Genomic DNA, 20,280 nt, shown 5'->3' on the forward strand with positions numbered 1-20,280 from the left:
TATGCTTGTGATTTTATGGATAGACTCATATGGAAGCACACCCCTGCAAGAGTCTGCACTACTAAAAGTGCTTACCATAGTTTGAAGTTTATTTTATCTCATAGTGTTCAAATTTAACTGTATCCTAAGAAGACACACTCGACAATAGTCAGATTGGTGTGTTCATGGGGACAAAAAGAACATAACAAATGCAGCCGAATAAACAAAATGTTGAATAATTAGAAGAACGATCAAAAAAATGCTTGGAAGAAATGTCACTCTACAGAGCAGCTCGGGGTTGAATGCAAGACGAAGCATATAAAGGTCCTAGGTGGCAGAAGACAACAGGGATGACCTGGATCCAACGACCATCCACGGGAACCATGAGCAAGACGATGTGATGGTTCGTCGTTCCAAAATACTCCCTCCATCCGGAAATACTTATCGAAGAAACAAGTATTTTCGGATGAAGAGAGTATAAGATAAGACACATAAGTTTTCTTGTTGGCTTGTTGACAACGTTTTAGAACTTTCACGCTAAAATTCAAACATCTTGTATTTTGTAACAGAGGAGGCGGCGGTCCGGCAGCAACAAGCAACAATAAACGGGCAAGGCAGCGTATACACAGCGACGGCGAAAAGGTTGCAGCAGGGAGAAAGAACAACTCAGAGGCACCCCGCAAACAAACAAAAAACAGAGAGAGAACAACTCAGAGGCAGAGGATGGCGATGGAGCGTCATTCCAGACATTTCCGTAACATTTTTTTTCTTGCAGGGGCATAACAAATTTGTTGTGGTGCATACCAGGCAGTGTTTGATTTACATGACAAATTTACACTCTCTTGTCATGGTATCTTGTTCAGACTACTGAAAACACTCTAGATCTACAAGCTGAACAAAACCGCCGAGATCATTGTTACAATGTTTTCTGATCACATGGCAGATAACAAGGAGCATGGGTTAACAAGATGGAAATATTGGCCTCAGCCATCAATCTGCGCTGCCAATGAGAGAAAAACAAGGTGTCCTGATTAGACTTTCGAGCAGCTCACATGTCATCATCATCAGGAGTAGAGGTGGCACTTTCCAGTCCCAGCACATACTGCACACTCATCGGCATCGCCTGCAACGTGCCTCAGGCAGTACTTGATGCGGTCATTCATAATATCCTACAGAAACATGTTTGCCGTGGAATTTGTAGCCAATCAACTTTGAGATTATACTGAAGAGGAGATTGCTCTTCTTGATTGTCAAAAAAAAAAGAGAAGATTGCCTGGGATAATATGAACAGTGGAGTAGGTGGTATATTCAATTTGGTCTGCTATCTATAAATACCATATTACAGAATTAAAGCAGATTATCACGATAATTTCAGATTACTAGCATACCGCTTACTAATATAGCAACAAAGTGGCATACTGATACAGTATAGAATCAAATACCACAGTGATCTACAAGTAAAATTTACAAGAATGTAACACAGTAACATAATGGCATGCTAAGGTAATGAAAAATTAATCCATCGTGTTCAATAACTCTTTGATTCATTGTGCGGAAAAAAAAAACCATTATGCCTTTTTAGTAGAGAAGTTCAACATTCCCTTCAAGAAAAATTTAGGAAATTCAAAAGGATGGAAGTTTTAGTAGATCTACTTATCAACGAAAATCCACATTCCTTTTCATGATTTTTCTGGAGGGCTGGAAGAATAAGTTGTCTAAAAAATGCAGTTTCCAACTTTCAGCGGGCATCTAGTTTACTTTTCGATTAACAACTAGTTCTCATAAGAAAATGAGACTGCACAATGCAAACTGTGATAGACTATGGGGGAATTAATGAGCACATACCACCATAAGCTCATGCAATCCAAGAGGAGCAGTGACAATGTAGGCCACGTTAGAGTGCTGTTTAGAGGCTTCTGCTGCTAAAGAAGGTATATCCTGAGAAAAAACAGTGCAGAATTGAATGAGAAATATTGTCTTACTATAGCTATGTAAGCATTAAGATATTACACAGAAACCGCTACCTACTTCTGCATTGAACATTTTAATAAACTGAATACCAATGTTAAATGGCTGAAAATCTTACTTGTTTCCAGTGCCGTCCAGGTGAGAGGAAATATGGGCTGACAATAATGCGGGATGCTCCTTGCTGGACACATTTTCCAAATGCTTCTTTAATGGTAGGCTCAGCGAGCTCCTTCATTTTGTCAAATGAATAGAAAAAAGAACTAGATAAATATGATTTATTTGCCCCAGAGTCTCCAGACCATATATAGTTTAGTAGTACAACCAAATAGCAAAGAATGGACAAATAGATACCAACATAAAAAGCCAATGTGTTGCTAGAATTGTATTATCATACCAAATTAAATATTTGTTAAAATAGCTCCGAGCAATGTTTCAATCAACAAGTAAACTCCCAATTATGCCACAAATATCTTTTAGGAATAATTTTGAAAAACTACTTATGAAGACAATGTCTTCACAAATATTTCTAAATCAGTACTTTGGAAACGAATTTTAAATTACTTATGTCACATTGTTACTACAAAGCATCAGAAACCGCAACATGAGTAACATTAACAGTGGCAGATGCTTATCTTAGACGCATAAGCTGACGATTTAGACCATTAAATATAGTTAGTATCCTCAACTAGATTGACAAATGATGTTAACCTAAACTCAAAGTGTTCCTTTGTGGATGTTGCCAACAAAATATGTATGGACTCGAATGAGAGGAATGTCAGAGAATCCAAAGGTATATATACAGATTCTCATTGGTAAATAGAAAGAATCTACTGAATAAAATCATGTCAGATAGAGAATTCTAAATGAGTGACCATGTTAATTATTTTTATTTTTCCGCAGAGAGCGGTCTTGTGAGTTGGCCAGTACAAGGTAGTTTCAAAGAATAGCCTGCACTCCATTAGAAATCTGCAGCCATGTTCAGTGGCAAGCAAGGGAAAATTAAATCCAGAAATGCTTTATGTAACCTGAAATCAAAATTACAAGTTGATTTACTGATTGCCAGTTTACTGTCATAAAATTGGCAAAGGGCTGCAGGCTTAAAGCAGAGTTTAATAAATTTAGAATCTGCACCTCCCTCCCTAATCAGAAAAGCAATTGCACAAAAATTGCAAGAACAACAAGCATACCATGTGAGCAGGCTCAACAATCCTGTAGCCAGTCCTTGCCCTGAACATAGTAACAAAATCGTCTGCAATTTTCAAGAAATTACTACTCAAGATAAGCACCATGGGAAACACCATAAAATTCACAGAAAATAATCGGTCCATTACTTAGCATGAGATTAGATTCCTGTCGCCGTGACCCATGGTCGACTATGATCACACCATCATTCTCTCCCACAGCATAATCCTGTTCCCCAGTCATTTCAGACCTGGAAGCAGAATTTGGTCCGGAATTCATGGCACGGTATCCACTACTTCTTTCAACTGTCGGCAACTTGACAAAATCACGGCGAGACCTCACATTAGTGGTCCTAATGCCAAAAAAACAAGAAACAGGGTTAAAATTAAAGGAAACACAAGAGTTGGCCAAGAAACTGAATACAGGTCCAGCAGGCAAAAACTTACCTTGAGGGAAAATTGCCCGCTGGAGTTGCAGTGAATGGTTGAAAGGAGATTGACACAGGGTGCATAGACCTATTAGAGCAGCCCCTCCACGCTTGCTTCAGGTACGAGCAGAGGACAGAAAGACCCCTCTATATTTTCTTAGACAGTCGATCTAACAGCACCTTCTGTATAAAAGAATATTTCAGTGTGGATGATAATTCCTGATGAAAGACATGCCAGACGCGGGATACAAAAAGGCATCTAAGAGATGACTGCCTAAAACGCTCGGGAGGCCCTGCATTTCCATATGAGCAGATACAGTTTGCAAAATCAAATTAATTACCCTAGTGACATCTTGCTTGCACTGGTAACTAGAGCTAACCCATTGCACGCAAATTCAGTTTTAATGAAATTTGAATGGGACTAGAACTATCACCAAAGTAAGTTACCTACTGAGCTGTTGCCAAATACTACTAGGAATAAGAATCGTGCTACAATCGATTACGAAGGGAAACTGGATCGAGTGACTGCCGGTGAAATGCCCAACCAAGTTCATGAACATCTATTTGAGGTGCCTCTGAAGTAGGGGCTGTCGTCGGTGCCCAAAGGGGCTGCTAAGTTCCATCTCACGGAACTAGGTCTTAGAGGATTCAACTGATAGAAACGGAAGATAATAGGTGGGATAGGGGGAAGTTTCGGGTGGGAGGGGAGCATACCTCCGCCGCCGATGCCGCGTCGGCCGCCGGTGCGACGCGTCAGGGAGGTGGAGAGGAACGATTCTTTTTTTCTTGATGATGACAGTGGGTGGAGAGGAACGATTGCGAGACAGCGTGAGGGAGACGAGAGAGGGCGTGGTAGGGTGGAGGGAGGCTGGTGACGTGTCAACATTTCTGGGACTATTTGGTTTGGGTCCTGGGCTAGACATGGAGGTGTGTGCGTGCGTAGTGCTGCCACGTGCGGAAAATTCGCCGCTGGGGCATGTTTGGACATTTGACAAAATATTTGTGTTTCTAAAAATGTTGAGAAATTTGAAAAAATAGCTTTTCATAAAATATTAGAAATTAATAAATGTTCACGAATTTAAAAAATGTTCCATGTGTTAAAAAAATTCAAATTTGAAAAATAACACGTTGACAAAAACTGTTGTGTTTTAAAAAATGTTCACTTTTGCCATGTTTAAAAAATATGTAAAATTTTGATATACTCACCATTTTAGAAAAATTATCACAATTTATTTTTAAAATATTCACAATTTTTACATATCTTTTTTTCATGTTTAATTTTCCAAAAACTAAATTAAAAAACAACAATAAAACAGGCACTACAATTGTCATCTTGTTATTGTTTCCGCTCCTGCTCGCTACTCTATCGTGAGCGTTACAATGCGAAGCAATGGGCCGGTCCAGTCACGAATTCCCCTATGCAAAAAGATGGCAATTCGACATGGTAAGCGTCGTATAGGAGCTCACCTCGCCCTGAGCCCTGATGATTAAGTTTAGGTTTAAGCCTCGGAAGATTGACATGCAACTGCTGATTTTTTTTCATGGTGATACGTGTATACCGATCTAAGAAAACTATAAAAATAACCGAACTCTAGCATTTGCACAAAGAACCATCAACGAAGAAGAAAAATTACAATCAAGACGGATGAAATCCCTAAGCTTGATGCCAATGCCTGTCACTCGCCTCCCGCAGCACCGCAACATCCATCAAAGAAAAATATGACGGGTCACCTCTTCACCCGAGCTTGACGCGGCCCCATCGCTTATATGCAACTTTCTGAACCTCCAAAGTAGCTTAGAAAAGGTAAAGCTATTGTCCTTGAAAGAATCTGGTCAGGGTAGCACCCTGGACATGACTTCAAACTTCAGATCTGACACCCTCGCTCGACAACCACGAACTCATCACATGATCCATCGTCTTACAGTTACCGCCGACACATACCACTATTTGCATCCTCTCCTACACTACTGATACGTCTCCAACGTATCTATAATTTATGAAGTATTCATGCTATTATATTATCCATCTTGGATGTTTAATGGGCTTTACTATGCACTTTATATTATTTTTGGGACTAACCTATTGACCCAGAGCCCAATGCCAGTTTTTGTTTTTTCCCTTGTTTCAGTGTTTCGCAGAAAAGGAATATCAAACGGAGTCCAAACGGAATGAAACCTTCGGGAGAGTTATTTTTGGAACGGAAGCAATTCAGAAGACTTGGAGTGTACGTAAGGGAAGCAACGAGGAAGGCACGAGGCAGGGGCGCGCCCTCCACCCTCGTGGGCCCCTCGTGGCTCCCCTTACCGACTTCTTTCGCCTATATATATATCCATATACCCTAAAAACCTTCGAGAACAGAATAGATCGGGAGTTCCGCAGCCGCAAGCCTCTGTAGCCACCAAAAACCAATCGGGACCCTGTTCCGGCACCCTGCCGGAGGGGGGAACCCTCACTGGTGGCCATCTTCATCATCCCGCGCTCTCCATGATGAGGAGGGAGTAGTTCACCCTCGGGGCTGAGGGTATGTACCAGTAGCTATGTGTTTGATCTCTCTCTCGTGTTCTTGAGGTGATATGATCTTGATGTATCGCGAGCTTTGCTATTATAGTTGGATCTTATGATGTTTCTCCCCCTCTACTCTCTTGTAATGAATTGAGTTTTCCCTTTGAAATTATCTTATCGGATTGAGTCTTTAAGGATTTGAGAACACTTGATGTATGTCTTGCGTGGGATACCCGTGGTGACAATGGGGTATTCTATTGATCCACTTGATGTATGTTTTGGTGATCAACTTGCGAGTTCCGCCCATGAACCTATGCATAGGGGTTGGCACACGTTTTCGTCTTGACTCTCCGGTAGAAACTTTGGGGCACTCTTTGAAGTTCTTTGTGTTGGTTTGAATAGATGAATCTGAGATTGTGTGATCCATATCGTATAATCATACCCACGGATACTTGAGGTGACATTGGAGTATCTAGGTGACATTAGGGTTTTGGTTGATTTGTGTCTTAAGGTGTTATTTGATACGTCCATTTTGCATCATGCTTTTATATCGATATTTATTGCATTATGGGTTGTTATTACATATTAAGTTACAATACTTATGCCTATTCTCTCTTATTTTACAAGGTTTACATGAAGAGGGAGAATGCCAGCAGCTGGAATTCTGGGCTGGAAAAGGAGCAAATATTAGAGACCTATTCTGCACAACTCCAAAAGTCCTGAAACTCCACGAAAGTTATTTTTGGAAATAATAAAAAAATTTGAGCGGAAGAAATACCAGAGGGGGCCCACACCCTGGCCACGAGGGTGGGGGCGCGCCCTACCCCCTGGGCGCGCCCCCTGCCTCGTGGGCCCCCTGGTGGCCCTCCGGTGTCCATCATCTGCTATATGAAGTCTTTCGTCCGAAGAAAAATTAGAAGCAAGCTTTCGGGACGAGACTCCGCCGCCACGAGGCGGAACCTTGGCGGAACTAATCTAGGGCTCCGGCAGAGCTGTTCTGCCGAGGACACTTCCCTCCGGGAGGGGGAAATCATCGCCATCGTCATCACCAACGCTCCTCTCATCGGGAGGGGGCCAATCTCCATCAACATCTTCACCAACACCATCTCCTCTCAAACCCTAGTTCATCTCTTGTATCCAATTCTTGTCTCTAAGTCTGGGATTGGTACCTGTAGGTTGCTAGTAGTGTTGATTACTCCTTGTAGTTGATGCTAGTTGGTTTATTTGGTGGAAGATCATATGTTCAGATCCTATATGCATATTAATACTCCTCTGATTATGAACATGAATATGCTTTGTGAGTAGTTACGTTTGTTCTTGAGGACATGGGAGAAGTCTTGCTATTAGTAGTCATGTGAATTTGGTATTCGTTCGATATTTTGATGAGATGTATGTTGTCTCTCCTCTAGTGGTGTTATGTGAACATCGACTACATGACACTTCACCATTATTTGGGCCTAGAGGAAGGCATTGGGAAGTAATAAGTATATGATGGGTTGCTAGAGTGACAGAAGCTTAAACCCTAGTTTATGCGTTGCTTCGTAAGGGGCTGATTTGGATCCATATGTTTCATGCTATGGTTAGGTTTACCTTAATACTTCTTTTGTAGTTGCAGATGCTTGCAATAGGGGTTAATCATAAGTGGGATGCTTGTCCAAGTAAGGACAGCACCCAAGCACCGGTCCACCCACATATCAAATTATCAAAGTGCCGAACGCGAATCATATGAACGTGATGAAAACTAGCTTGACGATAATTCCCATGTGTCCTCGGGAGCGCTTTTCTCTATATAAGAGTTTGTCCAGGCTTGCCCTTTGCTACAAAAAGGATTGGGCCACCTTGCTGCACTTTATTTACTTTTGTTACTTGTTGCTCGTTACAAATTATCTTATCACAAAACTATATGTTACCTATAATTTCAGTGCTTGCAGAGAATACCTTGCTGAAAACCGCTTATCATTTCCATCTGCTCCTCGTTGGGTTCGACACTCTTACTTATCGAAAGGACTATGACAGATCCCCTATACTTGTGGGTCATCAAGACTCTTTTCTGGCGCCGTTTCCGGGGAGTGAAGCGCCTTTGGTAGGTGGAATTTGGTAAGGAAAATTTATATAGTGTGCTGAAATATACTGTCACTTGTTACTATGGAAAGTAATCCTGTGAGGGGCTTGTTCGGGGTATCTTCACCCCGACCAGTAGAGCAAAGAGTTGCTCCTCAACCTACTGAACCTACTGAAAATGAAAATGTCTACTTTGAAATCCCTTCGGGTATGGTAGAAAAACTGCTAGCTAATCCTTTTACAGGAGATGGAACATTACATCCTGATGCATGAGCACCTAATATATGTGGATGAAGTTTGTGGATTATTTAAGCTTGCAGGTATGCCCGATGATGCTATTAAGAATAAGGTCTTCCCTTTATCTTTGAAGGAAGATGCATTGACATGGTATAGGCTATGTGATGATATGGGATCATGGAACTACAAGCGATTGAAATTGGAATTTCATCAGAAGTTTTATCCTATGCATCTTGTTCATCGTGATCGTAATTATATATATAATTTTTGGCCTCGCGAAGGAGAAAGCATCGCTCAAACTTGGGGGAGGCTTAAATCAATGTTATATTCATGCCCCAATCATGAGCTCTCAAGAGAAATGATTATTCAAAAAATTTATGCTCGGCTTTCTGATAACAATCGCACCATGCTCGATACTTCTTGTGCTGGCTCTTTTATGATGAAGACTATTGAATTCAAATGGGATTTATTGGAAAGAAGTAAACGCAACTCTGAAGATTGGGACCTCGACGAAGGTAAGGAGTCAGGTATGACACCTAAGTTTGATTGTGTTAAATCTTTTATGGATACCGATGTTTTCCGTAAATTTAGCACTAAATATGGACTTGACTCTGAGATAGTAGCTTCTTTCTGTGAATCTTTTGCTACTCATGTTGATCTCCCTAAGGAGAAGTGGTTTAAATAACATCCCCCCATAGAAGTAAAAGTAGCTGCACCTATTAAAGTTGAAGAAAAGACCATCACTTATAATGATCCTATTGTTCCTACTGCTTATGTTGAGAAACCACCTTTCCCTGTTAGAATAAAGGATCATGCTAAAGCTTCAACTGTGGTTCGTAAAAGCAATATTAGAACTTATACACCTCCTGAGCAAGTTAAAGTTGAACCTAATATGGATATTGTTAAAGATCTCTTGGCTGATAATATTGATGGGCATGTTATTTATTTCTGTAATGACACTGCTAGAATTGCTAAACCTTGTGCTAAAGATAAACATAGACCTGTGGTGGGCATGCCTGTTATTTCTGTTAAAATAGGAGATCATTGTTATCATGGCTTGTGTGATATGGGTGCTAGTGCTAGTGCAATACCTATTGACTTATACAAAGAAATTATGCATGATATTGCACCTACTGAGTTAGAAGATATTGATGTCACAATTAAACTTGCTAATAGAGATACTATTTCACCAATGGGAATTGTTAGAGATGTTGAAGTCTTGTGTGGAAAAACTAAATATCCTGCTGATTTTCTTGTTCTTGGTTCCCCACAAGATAGCTTTTGGCCCATTATATTTGGTAGACCCTTCTTGAACACTGTTAATGCTAAGATAGACTGTGAAAAGGATGTTGTTACTATTGGTCTAGGTGATATGTCTCATGAGTTTAATTTCTCTAAGTTTCGTAGACAACACCGTGAAGAGGAATTACCTAGTAAAGATGAAATTATTGGTCTTGCTTCTATTGCCGTACCTCCTAGTGATCCTTTAGAACAATATTTGGTAGACCATGAAAATGATATGTTTATGAATGAAAGAAGGGAAATAGATGAAGTGTTCTTTAAACAAGGACCTATTCTGAAAAACAACTTGCCTGTTGAAATCTTAGGGGATCCTCCTCCACCCAAGGGTGATCCCGTGTTTGAGCTTAAACCATTGCCTGATACTCTTAAATATGCTTATCTTGATGAGAAGAAAATATATCCTGTTATTATTAGTGCTAACCTTTCAGAGAAGGAGGAAGAAAAATTATTGAAAACTCTGAAGAAGCACCGTGCTGCTATTGGATATACTCTTGATGATCTTAAGGGCATTAGTCCCACTCTATGTCAACATAAAATAAATTTGGAGAAAGATGCCAAACCAGTTATTGATCATCAACGACGGCTGAATCCTAAGATGAGAGAAGTGGTAAGAAAAGAAATACTAAAGCTCCTTGAGACAGGTATAGTTTATCCCGTTGCTGATAGTCAGTGGGTAAGTCCTGTCCATTGTGTTCCTAAGAAGGGAGGTATTACTGTCGTTCCAAATGATAAAGATGAATTGATTCCGCAAAGAATTATTACAGGTTATAGGATGGTAATTGATTTCCGCAAATTAAATAAAGCTACTAAAAAAGATCATTACCCCTTACCTTTTATTGATCAAATGCTAGAAAGATTATCCAAACATACACATTTTTGCTTTCTAGATGGTTATTCTGGTTTCTCTCAAATACATGTGTCAGCTGATGATCAAGCTAAGACCACTTTTACCTGCCCTTTCGGTACTTTTGCTTATAGACGTATGCCTTTTGGTTTATGTAATGCACCTGCTACCTTTCAAAGATGCATGATGGCTATATTCTCTGACTTTTGTGAAAAGATTTGTGAGGTTTTCATGGACGATTTCTCCATTTATGGATCCTCTTTTGATGATTGCTTAAGCAACCTTGGTCGAGTTTTGCAGAGATGTGAAGAAACTAACCTTGTCTTGAATTCGGAGAAGTGCCACTTTATGGTTAATGAAGGTATTGTCTTGGGGCATAAAATTTCTGAAAGAGGTATTGAAATTGATAAAGCTAAAGTTGATGCTATTGAAAATATGTCATGCCCCAAGGACATCAAAGGTATAAGAAGTTTCCTTGGTCATGTCGGGTTTTATAGGAGGTTCATTAAGGACTTCTCAAAAATCTCTCGGCCTCTGACTAATCTATTACAAAAAGATATACCATTTGTCTTTGATGATGATTGTGTAGAAGCATTTGAAATAGTTAAGAAAGCATTGATTTCTACACCTATTGTTCAGCCACCTGATTGGAATTTACCCTTTGAAATTATGTGTGATGCTAGTGATTATGATGTAGGTGCTATTCTAGGGCAAAGAGTTGATAAGAAATTAAATTTTATTCAATATGCTAGTAAAACTCTAGATAATGCCCAGAGAAATTATGCTGCTACTGAAAAAGAATTATTAGCAGTTGTATTTGCTTGTGATAAGTTCAGACCTTATATTGTTGATTCTAAAGTAACTATTCACACTGATCATGCTGCTATTAAATACCTTATGGAAAAGAAAGATGCTAAACCTAGACTTATTAGATGGGTTCTCTTGCTACAAGAATTTGATTTGCATATTATTGATAGAAAGGGAGCTGAGAACCCCGTTGTAGACAACTTGTCTAGGTTAGCGAATGTTCTTGATGACCCACTACCTATTGATGATAGCTTTCCTGATGAACAATTGAATGTCATAAATGCTTCTCGTACTGCTCCATGGTATGCTGATTATGCTAATTACATTGTTGCTAAATTTATACCACCTAGTTTCACATACCAACAAAAGAAAAAGTTTTTCTATGATTTGAGACATTACTTTTGGGATGACCCACATCTTTATAAAGAAGGAGTAGATGGTGTCATTAGACGATGTGTACCTGAGCATGAACAGGAACAGATCCTATGCAAGTGTCACTCCGAGGCTTATGGAGGGCACCACGCTGGAGACAGAACTGCACATAAGGTATTGCAATCCGGTTTTTATTGGCCTAATCTCTTCAAGGATGCTCGTAAGTTTGTCTTATCTTGTGATGAATGTCAAAGAATTGGTAATATTAGTAGACGTCAAGAAATGCCTATGAATTATTCACTTGTTATTGAACCATTTGATGTTTGGGGCTTTGATTATATGGGACTGTTTCCTGCCTCTATTGGGTATACACATATTTTAGTTGTTGTTGATTACGTTACTAAGTGGGTAGAAGCTATTCCAACTAGTAGTGCTGATCATAACACTTCTATCAAAATGCTTAAAGAAGTTATTTTTCCGAGGTTTGGAGTCCCTAGATATTTAATGACTGATGGTGGTTCACATTTTATTCATGGTGCCTTTCGTAAAATGCTTGCTAAGTATGATGTTAATCATAGAATTGCATCTCCATGTCACCCTCAGTCTAGTGGTCAAGTAGAATTGAGTAACAGAGAGCTCAAATTGATTTTGCAAAAGACTGTTAATAGATCTAGAAAGAATTGGTCCAAGAAACTTGATGATGCATTATGGGCCTATAGAACTACATATAAAAATCCTATGGGTATGTCTCCGTATAAAATGGTTTATGGAAAAAGCATGTCACTTACCTCTTGAACTAGAACATAAGGCATATTGGGCCATTAAAGAGCTCAATTATGATTTTAAACTTGCCGTTGAGAAGAGGTTATTTGACATTAGCTCACTTGATGAATGGAGAACCCAAGCTTATGAAAATGCCAAGTTGTTTAAAGAAAAAGTTAAAAGATGGCATGACAAAAGAATACAAAAGCGTGAGTTTAATGTAGGTGATTATGTATTGCTATACAACTCTCATTTAAGATTTTTTGCAGGAAAACTTCTCTCTAAATGGGAAGGTCCTTACATTATCGAGGAGGTCTATCGTTCCGGTGCCATAAAAATCAACAACTTCGAAGGCACAAATCCGAAGGTGGTGAACGGTCAAAGAATCAAACATTATATCTCAGGTAATCCTATAAATGTTGAAACCAATATTATTGAAACCGTAACCCCGGAGGAATACATAAGGGACACTTTCCAGAACGTTTCGGACTCCGAAAAGGAATAGGTATGTGGTACGGTAAGTAAACCAACTCCAAAACAGTTCTGATGGCAATTTTTCTCCGTTTTGGAATATTTAGAAAAATAGAAAAATAAGAAGCAGTCCGGGAAGGACACGAGGGCTCCACGAGGGTGGAGGGCGCGCCCTACCCCCTGGGCGCGCCCCCCTGCCTCGTGGGCACCTCGTGCGCTCTCCGGACTCTGTTTTCTTGCACGATGCGTATTTTGGTCGGTAAAAATTCATTATACAATCTCCCGAAGGTTTTGACTCCTGTATCACACAAATATCCTCTGTTCTTGTTTCGAGCTGTTTTTCTAACATATCTAGATCATCATGACATCTCCTAGTGCCCCCAAGGACAAGTTCTTCGAGAAGGTCATCAACCCCTACCTCGCGGAGGTGCTACAACACCCTCAAACCATTGAGCTGCATGAGGGGGTGCTGCACATCCGCGATGTTGAGGGACCAAGGAGGACCGGAAGCGTGGAGACAAGGCTCGAGGCAATGGAGCAACAAGTTTTCAAGTGCCAGGAGATGGTGGAGCGTGGACTTGATTCCAATCACATGATGATCGCGGAGTTCACCAACAACCGTAAGCTAGGTGCCAAGGACATTGGGGAGGCCATCTTCAAGCTCCACGAGAAAATCGAGCACCTCCAAGCCCAAATCTATGACCTGCAAAATCAAAACTGTGAGTATGAATATAGATTCAAGAGGATGAGTTTGACTGCAAATTTAAGGATCCCAGAGACTCGATCATCCTTCTATGATGGTGAGCCTATCTATGCCTTGGAAGATGGACGACAAGCCTGCATCATCAACAACCCCTTCACCAGCAAAGGAGACGTAATCACATGGGTATGGGCACTCCCCTTGGCAACTGCCAAGCTTGGGGGAGGTGCTCCGATATCGTATCATCATCACACTCCTATCTTTACCGTTTTTCTTAGTTCCATCCTTTTAGTAATATCTTGATCTAGTAGAATAAAGTTTTTGGTATAATATAGTTTTGAGTTTTGCTTTATGATCCCTCTATGTAATCGAGTCCGTGAGCTATATAATAAAGATTAGTGTTGAGTCAAGGGCTTGATTATCTTGCTATGATCTTGAGTGAATAAAAGAAAAGAATAAAAAGAAATAAAGAGATCATATTGACCTTATGGAGAGTAATGACTTCACATAGAAAGAGTATGATGATTAAAAGTTGTTGAGAGTTGACAAACATAGCTTTGGTCATCGTTGCAATTAATAGGAAGTAATAAAGAAAGAGAGGTTTCACATATAAATATACTATCTTGGACATCTTTTATGATTGGGAGCACTCATTAAAATATGACATGCTAAAGAGTTGATGTTGGACAAGGAAGACAACGTAATGGGTTATGTTTTCTTATATCTGAGATAAAGTATATTGTCATGGATCATCCAACATGTTGAGCTTGCCTTTCCCCCTCATGCTAGCCAAATTCTTTGCACCAAGTAGAGATACTACTTGTGCTTCCAAATCCCTTAAACCAAGTTTTGCCATGAGAGTCCACCATACCTACCTATGGATTGAGTAAGATCCCTCAAGTAAGTTGTCATCGGTGCAAGCAATAAAAATTGCTCTCTAAATATGTATGATTGATTAGTGTGGAGGAAATAAGCTTTATACGATCTTGTGATGTGGAAGAAATAAAAGTGACGGACTGCATAATAAAGGTTCATATCACAGGGCAATATAAAGTGACGTTCTTTCACATTAAGATTTTGTGCATCCAACCCTGAAAGCGCATGGCAACCTCTGCTTCCCTCTGTGAAGGGCCTATCTTTTATTATTATCTTTTACCTTATGCAAGAGTCATGGTGATCTTCACCTTTCCTTTTTACATTTTATCCTTTGGCAAGCACAGTGTGTTGGAAAGATCCTGATAGATATATCCAATTGGATGTAAGTTAGCATGAGCTATTATTGTTGACATTACCCTTGAGGTAAAAGGTTGGGAGGCGAAACTATAAGCCCCTATCTTTCTCTGTGTCCGATTAAAACTCCGTAACCACAAGTATTGCGTGAGTGTTAGCAATTGTGAAAGACTAAATGATAGTTGAGTATGTGGACTTGCTAAAAAGCTCTGACATAGACTCTTTCTGATGTTATGATAAATTGTAATTGCTTCAATGACTGAGATTATAGTTTGTCAGTTGTTAATAAAGTTTCTGATTCATACTTTGCAATGAGAATAGATTATTACTTGAGCAAAAGAAATCATATGACAATATCCATATATGTTGCTGTTATAAGAATAATCATGATGCCCTCATGTCCGTATTTTATTTTATCGACACCTCTACCTCTAAACATGTGGACATATTTATCGTTATCGGCTTCCGCTTGAGGACAAGCGAGGTCTAAGCTTGGGGGAGTTGATACGTCCATTTTGCATCATGCTTTTATATCGATATTTATTGCATTATGGGTTGTTATTACATATTAAGTCACAATACTTATGCCTATTCTCTCTTATTTTACAAGGTTTACATGAAGAGGGAGAATGCCGGCAGCTGGAATTCTGGGTTGGAAAAGGAGCAAATATTAGAGACCTATTCTGCACAACTCCAAAAGTCCTGAAACTCCACGAAAGTTATTTTTGGAAATAATAAAAAATATTGAGCGGAAGAAATACCAGAGGGGGCCCACACCCTGGCCACGAGGGTGGGGGCGCGCCCTACCCCCTGGGCGCGCCCCCTGCCTCGTGGGCCCCCTGGTGGCCCTCCGATGTCCATCATCTGCTATATGAAGTCTTTCATCCGAAAAATTAGAAGCAAGCTTTCGGGACGAGACTCCGCCGCCACGAGGCGGAACCTTGGCGGAACCAATCTAGGGCTCCGGCAGAGCTGTTCTGCCGGGGACACTTCCCTCCGGGAGGGGGAAATCATCGCCATCGTCATCACCAACGCTCCTCTCATCGGGAGGGGGCCAATCTCCATCAACATCTTCACCAACACCATCTCCTCTCAAACCCTAGTTCATCTCTTGTATCCAATTCTTGTCTCTAAGTCTGGGATTGGTACCTGTAGGTTGCTAGTAGTGTTGATTACTCCTTGTAGTTGATGCTAGTTGGTTTATTTGGTGGAAGATCATATGTTCAGATCCTATATGCATATTAATACTCCTCTGATTATGAACATGAATATGCTTTGTGAGTAGTTACATTTGTTCCTGAGGACATGGGAGAAGTCTTGCTATTAGTAGTCATGTGAATTTGGTATTCGTTCGATATTTTGATGAGATGTATGTTGTCTCTCCTCTAGTGGTGTTATGTGAACGTCGACTACATGACACTTCACCATTATTTGGGCCTAGAGGAAGGCATTGGGAAGTAATAAGTAGATGATGGGTTGCCAGAGTGACAGAAGCTTAAACCCTAGTTTATGCATTGCTTCGTAAGGGGCTGATTTGGATCCATATGTTTCATGCTATGGTTACGTTTACCTTAATACTTCTTTTGTAGTTGCGGATGCTTGCAATAGGGGTTAATCATAAGTGGGATGCTTGTCCAAGTAAGGACAGCACCCAAGCACCGGTCCACCCAGATATCAAATTATCAAAGTACCGAACGCGAATCATATGAACATGATGAAAACTAGCTTGACGATAATTCCCATGTGTCCTCGGGAGCGCTTTTCTCTATATAAGAGTTTGTCCAGGCTTGTCCTTTGCTACAAAAAGGATTGGGCCACCCTGCTGGACTTTATTTACTTTTGTTACTTGTTGCTCGTTACAAATTATCTTATCACAAAACTATCTGTTACCTATAATTTCAGTGCTTGTAGAGAATACCTTGCTGAAAACCGCTTATCATTTCCATCTGCTCCTCGTTGGGTTCGACACTCTTACTTATCGAAAGGACTACGATAGATCCCCTATACTTGTGGGTCATCATTATTCTAGTACGAACTCTATGATAGTTCGAACGGAAAGAATAGCTTCATGTTATTTTACTACGGACTCTTGAAAAGATAGATCAGAAAGGATAACTTTGAGGTGGTTTCGTACCCTACCATAATCTCTTCGTTTGTTCTCCGCTATTAGTGGCTTTGGAGTGACTCTTTGTTGCATGTTGAGGGATATTTATATGATCCAATTATGTTATTATTGTTGAGAGAACTTGCACTAGTGAAAGTATGAACCCTAGGCCTTGTTTCAACTCATTGCAATAGTTTGTGCTCACTTTTATCATTAGGTACCTTGCTGTTTTTATATTTTCAGATTACAAAAACCTATATCTACCATCCATATTGCACTTGTATCACCATCTCTTCGCCGAACTAGTGCACCTATACAATTTATCATTGTATTGGGTGTGTTGGGGACACAAGAGACTCTTTGTTATTTGGTTGCAGGGTTGTTTGAGAGAGACCATCTTCATCTACGCCTCCCACGGATTGATAAACCTTAGGTCATCCACTTGAGGGAAATTTGATACTGTCCTACAAACTTCTGCACTTGGAGGCCCAACAACGTCTACAAGAAGAAGGTTGCCTAGTAGACATCAAGCTCTTTTCTGGCGCCGTTGCCGGGGAGGTGAGTGCTTGAAGGTATATCTTTAGATCTTGCAATCAAATCTTTTTGTTTCTTGTTTTATCACTAGTTAGTCAATAAAAAAAACTACAAAAATGAAATTAAGTTTGCCACATACGCTTCACCTTTTAAATATCTTTCGTGAAAATGATGGAAAGGAAAATTGTGCCAAAGTGTTAGAACAAGAATGCATTAAAATGTTTGGCACTAAATCTTTGAATGATGAGCATGATTGCAATGTTGTTAGTATGAACTCCTTGAATATCCATGGTACTAATGATGATTGCACTAGTCATGATGAAAATATCTCTTATAAGCATGTCGATTTTTGTGGAGTGCATAGAGTTTGCAAATACATACCAAAAAGGGAAGATAGATTTTGTAAGAGGCATAAGTACTTAGAAACTAAATGGTTGCAAGAAAGGCTAGATGTTTGTGCTAAAAATTTAAATTTTCTTAGCCGTACTTGTGAACTTTGCAATGAATATGGTCATTTAACTATCCGATGCAAATTGTTTCATGATCTAATCATTTCTAAAAATTGTGGTGATTTGATTTCCCTTGCACATCATAATGAACTTAGTTTGCTTATGGGTTATGAAGAAATGAAACATATAACTAACTATCTTCCAGTATTTGCCCGTGATAAACTTCTTGATTTTGATCTAGAGGAAATTTATATGTATTGTGCAGTGAATTGCATTGAAAATCCTTATATTGCCAATTACATAAAGAAAAGAAAGCAAATAGAAGATGAAGAGAATACTAATGAAAGGGAAGAGACTTTCCAATTTTCTCCTATTATTTCTTATGATGAATCAGGTAACGAGGAGGAGCTTTCTATTCAACCAATCTCATCAATAAGGAGCTCAAAAAAGAGGGATAAACCCGCACATGATGTGAAGAAGAAAAATAGGAAACGGAGTAGCAAAGGTAGAAAGGTATCTCTCCCAAATGATGTTGCTCCTATTACTCACTGTGATGATGATAATTGCTATACTATTGGTGCTATCCATATTATTAATGATGAGAGTGATTATGCTTATGATATGAAAAGGCCCAAGCTTGGGGATGCTATGTTTGATGAGAATGACATGTTTGAGAATATATTTGCTGCAATTAATGTTTGTCCCAAGCTTGGGGATGCTACGTTTAATGGAGATGATATTTTTAGTCCCCCAAGTTTTGATGAGCAAATTTATTATGATGATAGCATGTCTCCTATTTATGATGATTATTGTGACGAAACTTATGCTATAAAAAGTAGTGATGATTATATTTATAAAACTTGTCATGATTATGATTACCCTTTTTCTGAACATTACTCCTTTAATGTGGAAACAATTTATAGTATTCGAGTTTCTTATGATACTCCCACTATTCCGAATGAGAAGAATTTTGCTTATGTGGAGAGTAATAAAATTTCTATGCTTGTGGATCATGAAAAGAATGCTTTATTTGATGGTTATATTGTTGAATTCATTCATGATGTTACTGAAAATTATTATGAGTGAGGAACATATGCTTGTAGGAATTGCGATAATATCAAGTTTCCTCTCTTTGTGCTTAAAATTTTGTAGTTATGCTTGTTTTGCCTTCCTATGCTAGTTGATTATTGTTCCCATAAGTTGTTTTCTCACAAAATCCCTATGCATAGGAAGTGGGTTAGACTTAAATGTGCTAGTCATATTCTTCATGATGCTCTCTTTATGTTTCAATTTTTATCTTTTATGCGAGCATCATTGAAATCATTATGCCTAGCTAGGGGCGTTAAACATTAGCGCTTGTTGGGAGGCAACCCAATTTTATTTTTGTTCCTTGCTTTTTGGTTCTGTTTAGTAATAAATAATCTATCTAGCCTCTGGTTAGATGTGGTTTTATGTTTCAATTAGTGTTTGTGCCAAGTAAGACCTATAGGATCTTCTTGGATGATAGTTATTTGATTTTGCTGAAAATTCCAGAAACTTTCTGTTCACGAAAACAATTGTTTAAAATCACCAGAACGTGATAAAATACTGATTCCAATTGCAGCAGATCAATAATCAAATTATCTAGGTCTTCCTATTTTGGTAGAATTTTTTGAGTTCCAGAAGTTTGCGTTAGTTACAGATTACTACAGACTGTTCTGTTTTTGACAGATTCTGTTTTTCGTATGTTGTTTGCTTATTTTGATGAATCTATGGCTAGTAAAATAGTTTATAAACCATAGAGAAGCTGGAATACAGTAGGTTTAACACCAATATAAATAAATAATGAGTTCATTACAGTACCTTGAAGTGGTGTTTTGTTTTCTTTCGCTAACGGAGCTCACGAGATCTTCTGTTAAGTTTTGTGTTGTGAAGTTTTCAAGTTTTGGGTAAAGATTCGATGGATTATGGAATAAGGAGTGGCAAGAGCCTAAGCTTGGGGATGCCCAAGGCACCCCAAGGTAATATTCAAGGATAACCAAGAGCCTAAGCTTGGGGATGCCCCGGATGGCATCCCCTCTTTCGTCTTCGTTCATCGGTAACTTTACTTGGGGCTATATTTTTATTCACCACATGATATGTGTTTTGCTTCGAGCGTTATTTTATTTTCTTTAGCCTTGCTTGCTGTTTGAATAAAATACCAAGATCTGAAATTCTTAAATGAGAGAGAGAGTCTTCACATAGCTACATAATTATTCAACTACTCATTGATCTTCACTTATATCTTTTTGGAGTAGTTTGTCATTTACTCATGTGCTTCACTTATATCCTATGAGTAAATGGTTGAATGATTTGAATGTCATAAATCT

At 39.2% G+C, this 20,280-nt stretch overlaps 1 protein-coding gene across 1 annotated transcript; it reads right to left on the reverse strand.

Annotated features, from left to right (window-relative positions):
- Positions 1-724: 724 nt before the first annotated feature.
- LOC123119541 (sirohydrochlorin ferrochelatase, chloroplastic) lies at positions 725-4,441 on the reverse strand. Its single transcript, XM_044539381.1, has 7 exons — positions 4,271-4,441; positions 3,576-3,739; positions 3,279-3,481; positions 3,135-3,196; positions 2,066-2,176; positions 1,825-1,917; positions 725-1,148 (listed from the first exon to the last, which is right to left on the reverse strand). Exons 2-7 carry the CDS (start codon positions 3,638-3,640, stop codon positions 1,044-1,046), a joined length of 639 nt encoding a protein of 212 aa, XP_044395316.1. The 5' UTR covers positions 3,641-3,739; positions 4,271-4,441; the 3' UTR covers positions 725-1,043.
- Positions 4,442-20,280: the final 15,839 nt, after the last annotated feature.

This window comes from Triticum aestivum, chromosome 5D (assembly GCF_018294505.1).
Source record: "Triticum aestivum cultivar Chinese Spring chromosome 5D, IWGSC CS RefSeq v2.1, whole genome shotgun sequence".
Classification (NCBI taxonomy): Eukaryota; Viridiplantae; Streptophyta; class Magnoliopsida; order Poales; family Poaceae; genus Triticum; species Triticum aestivum.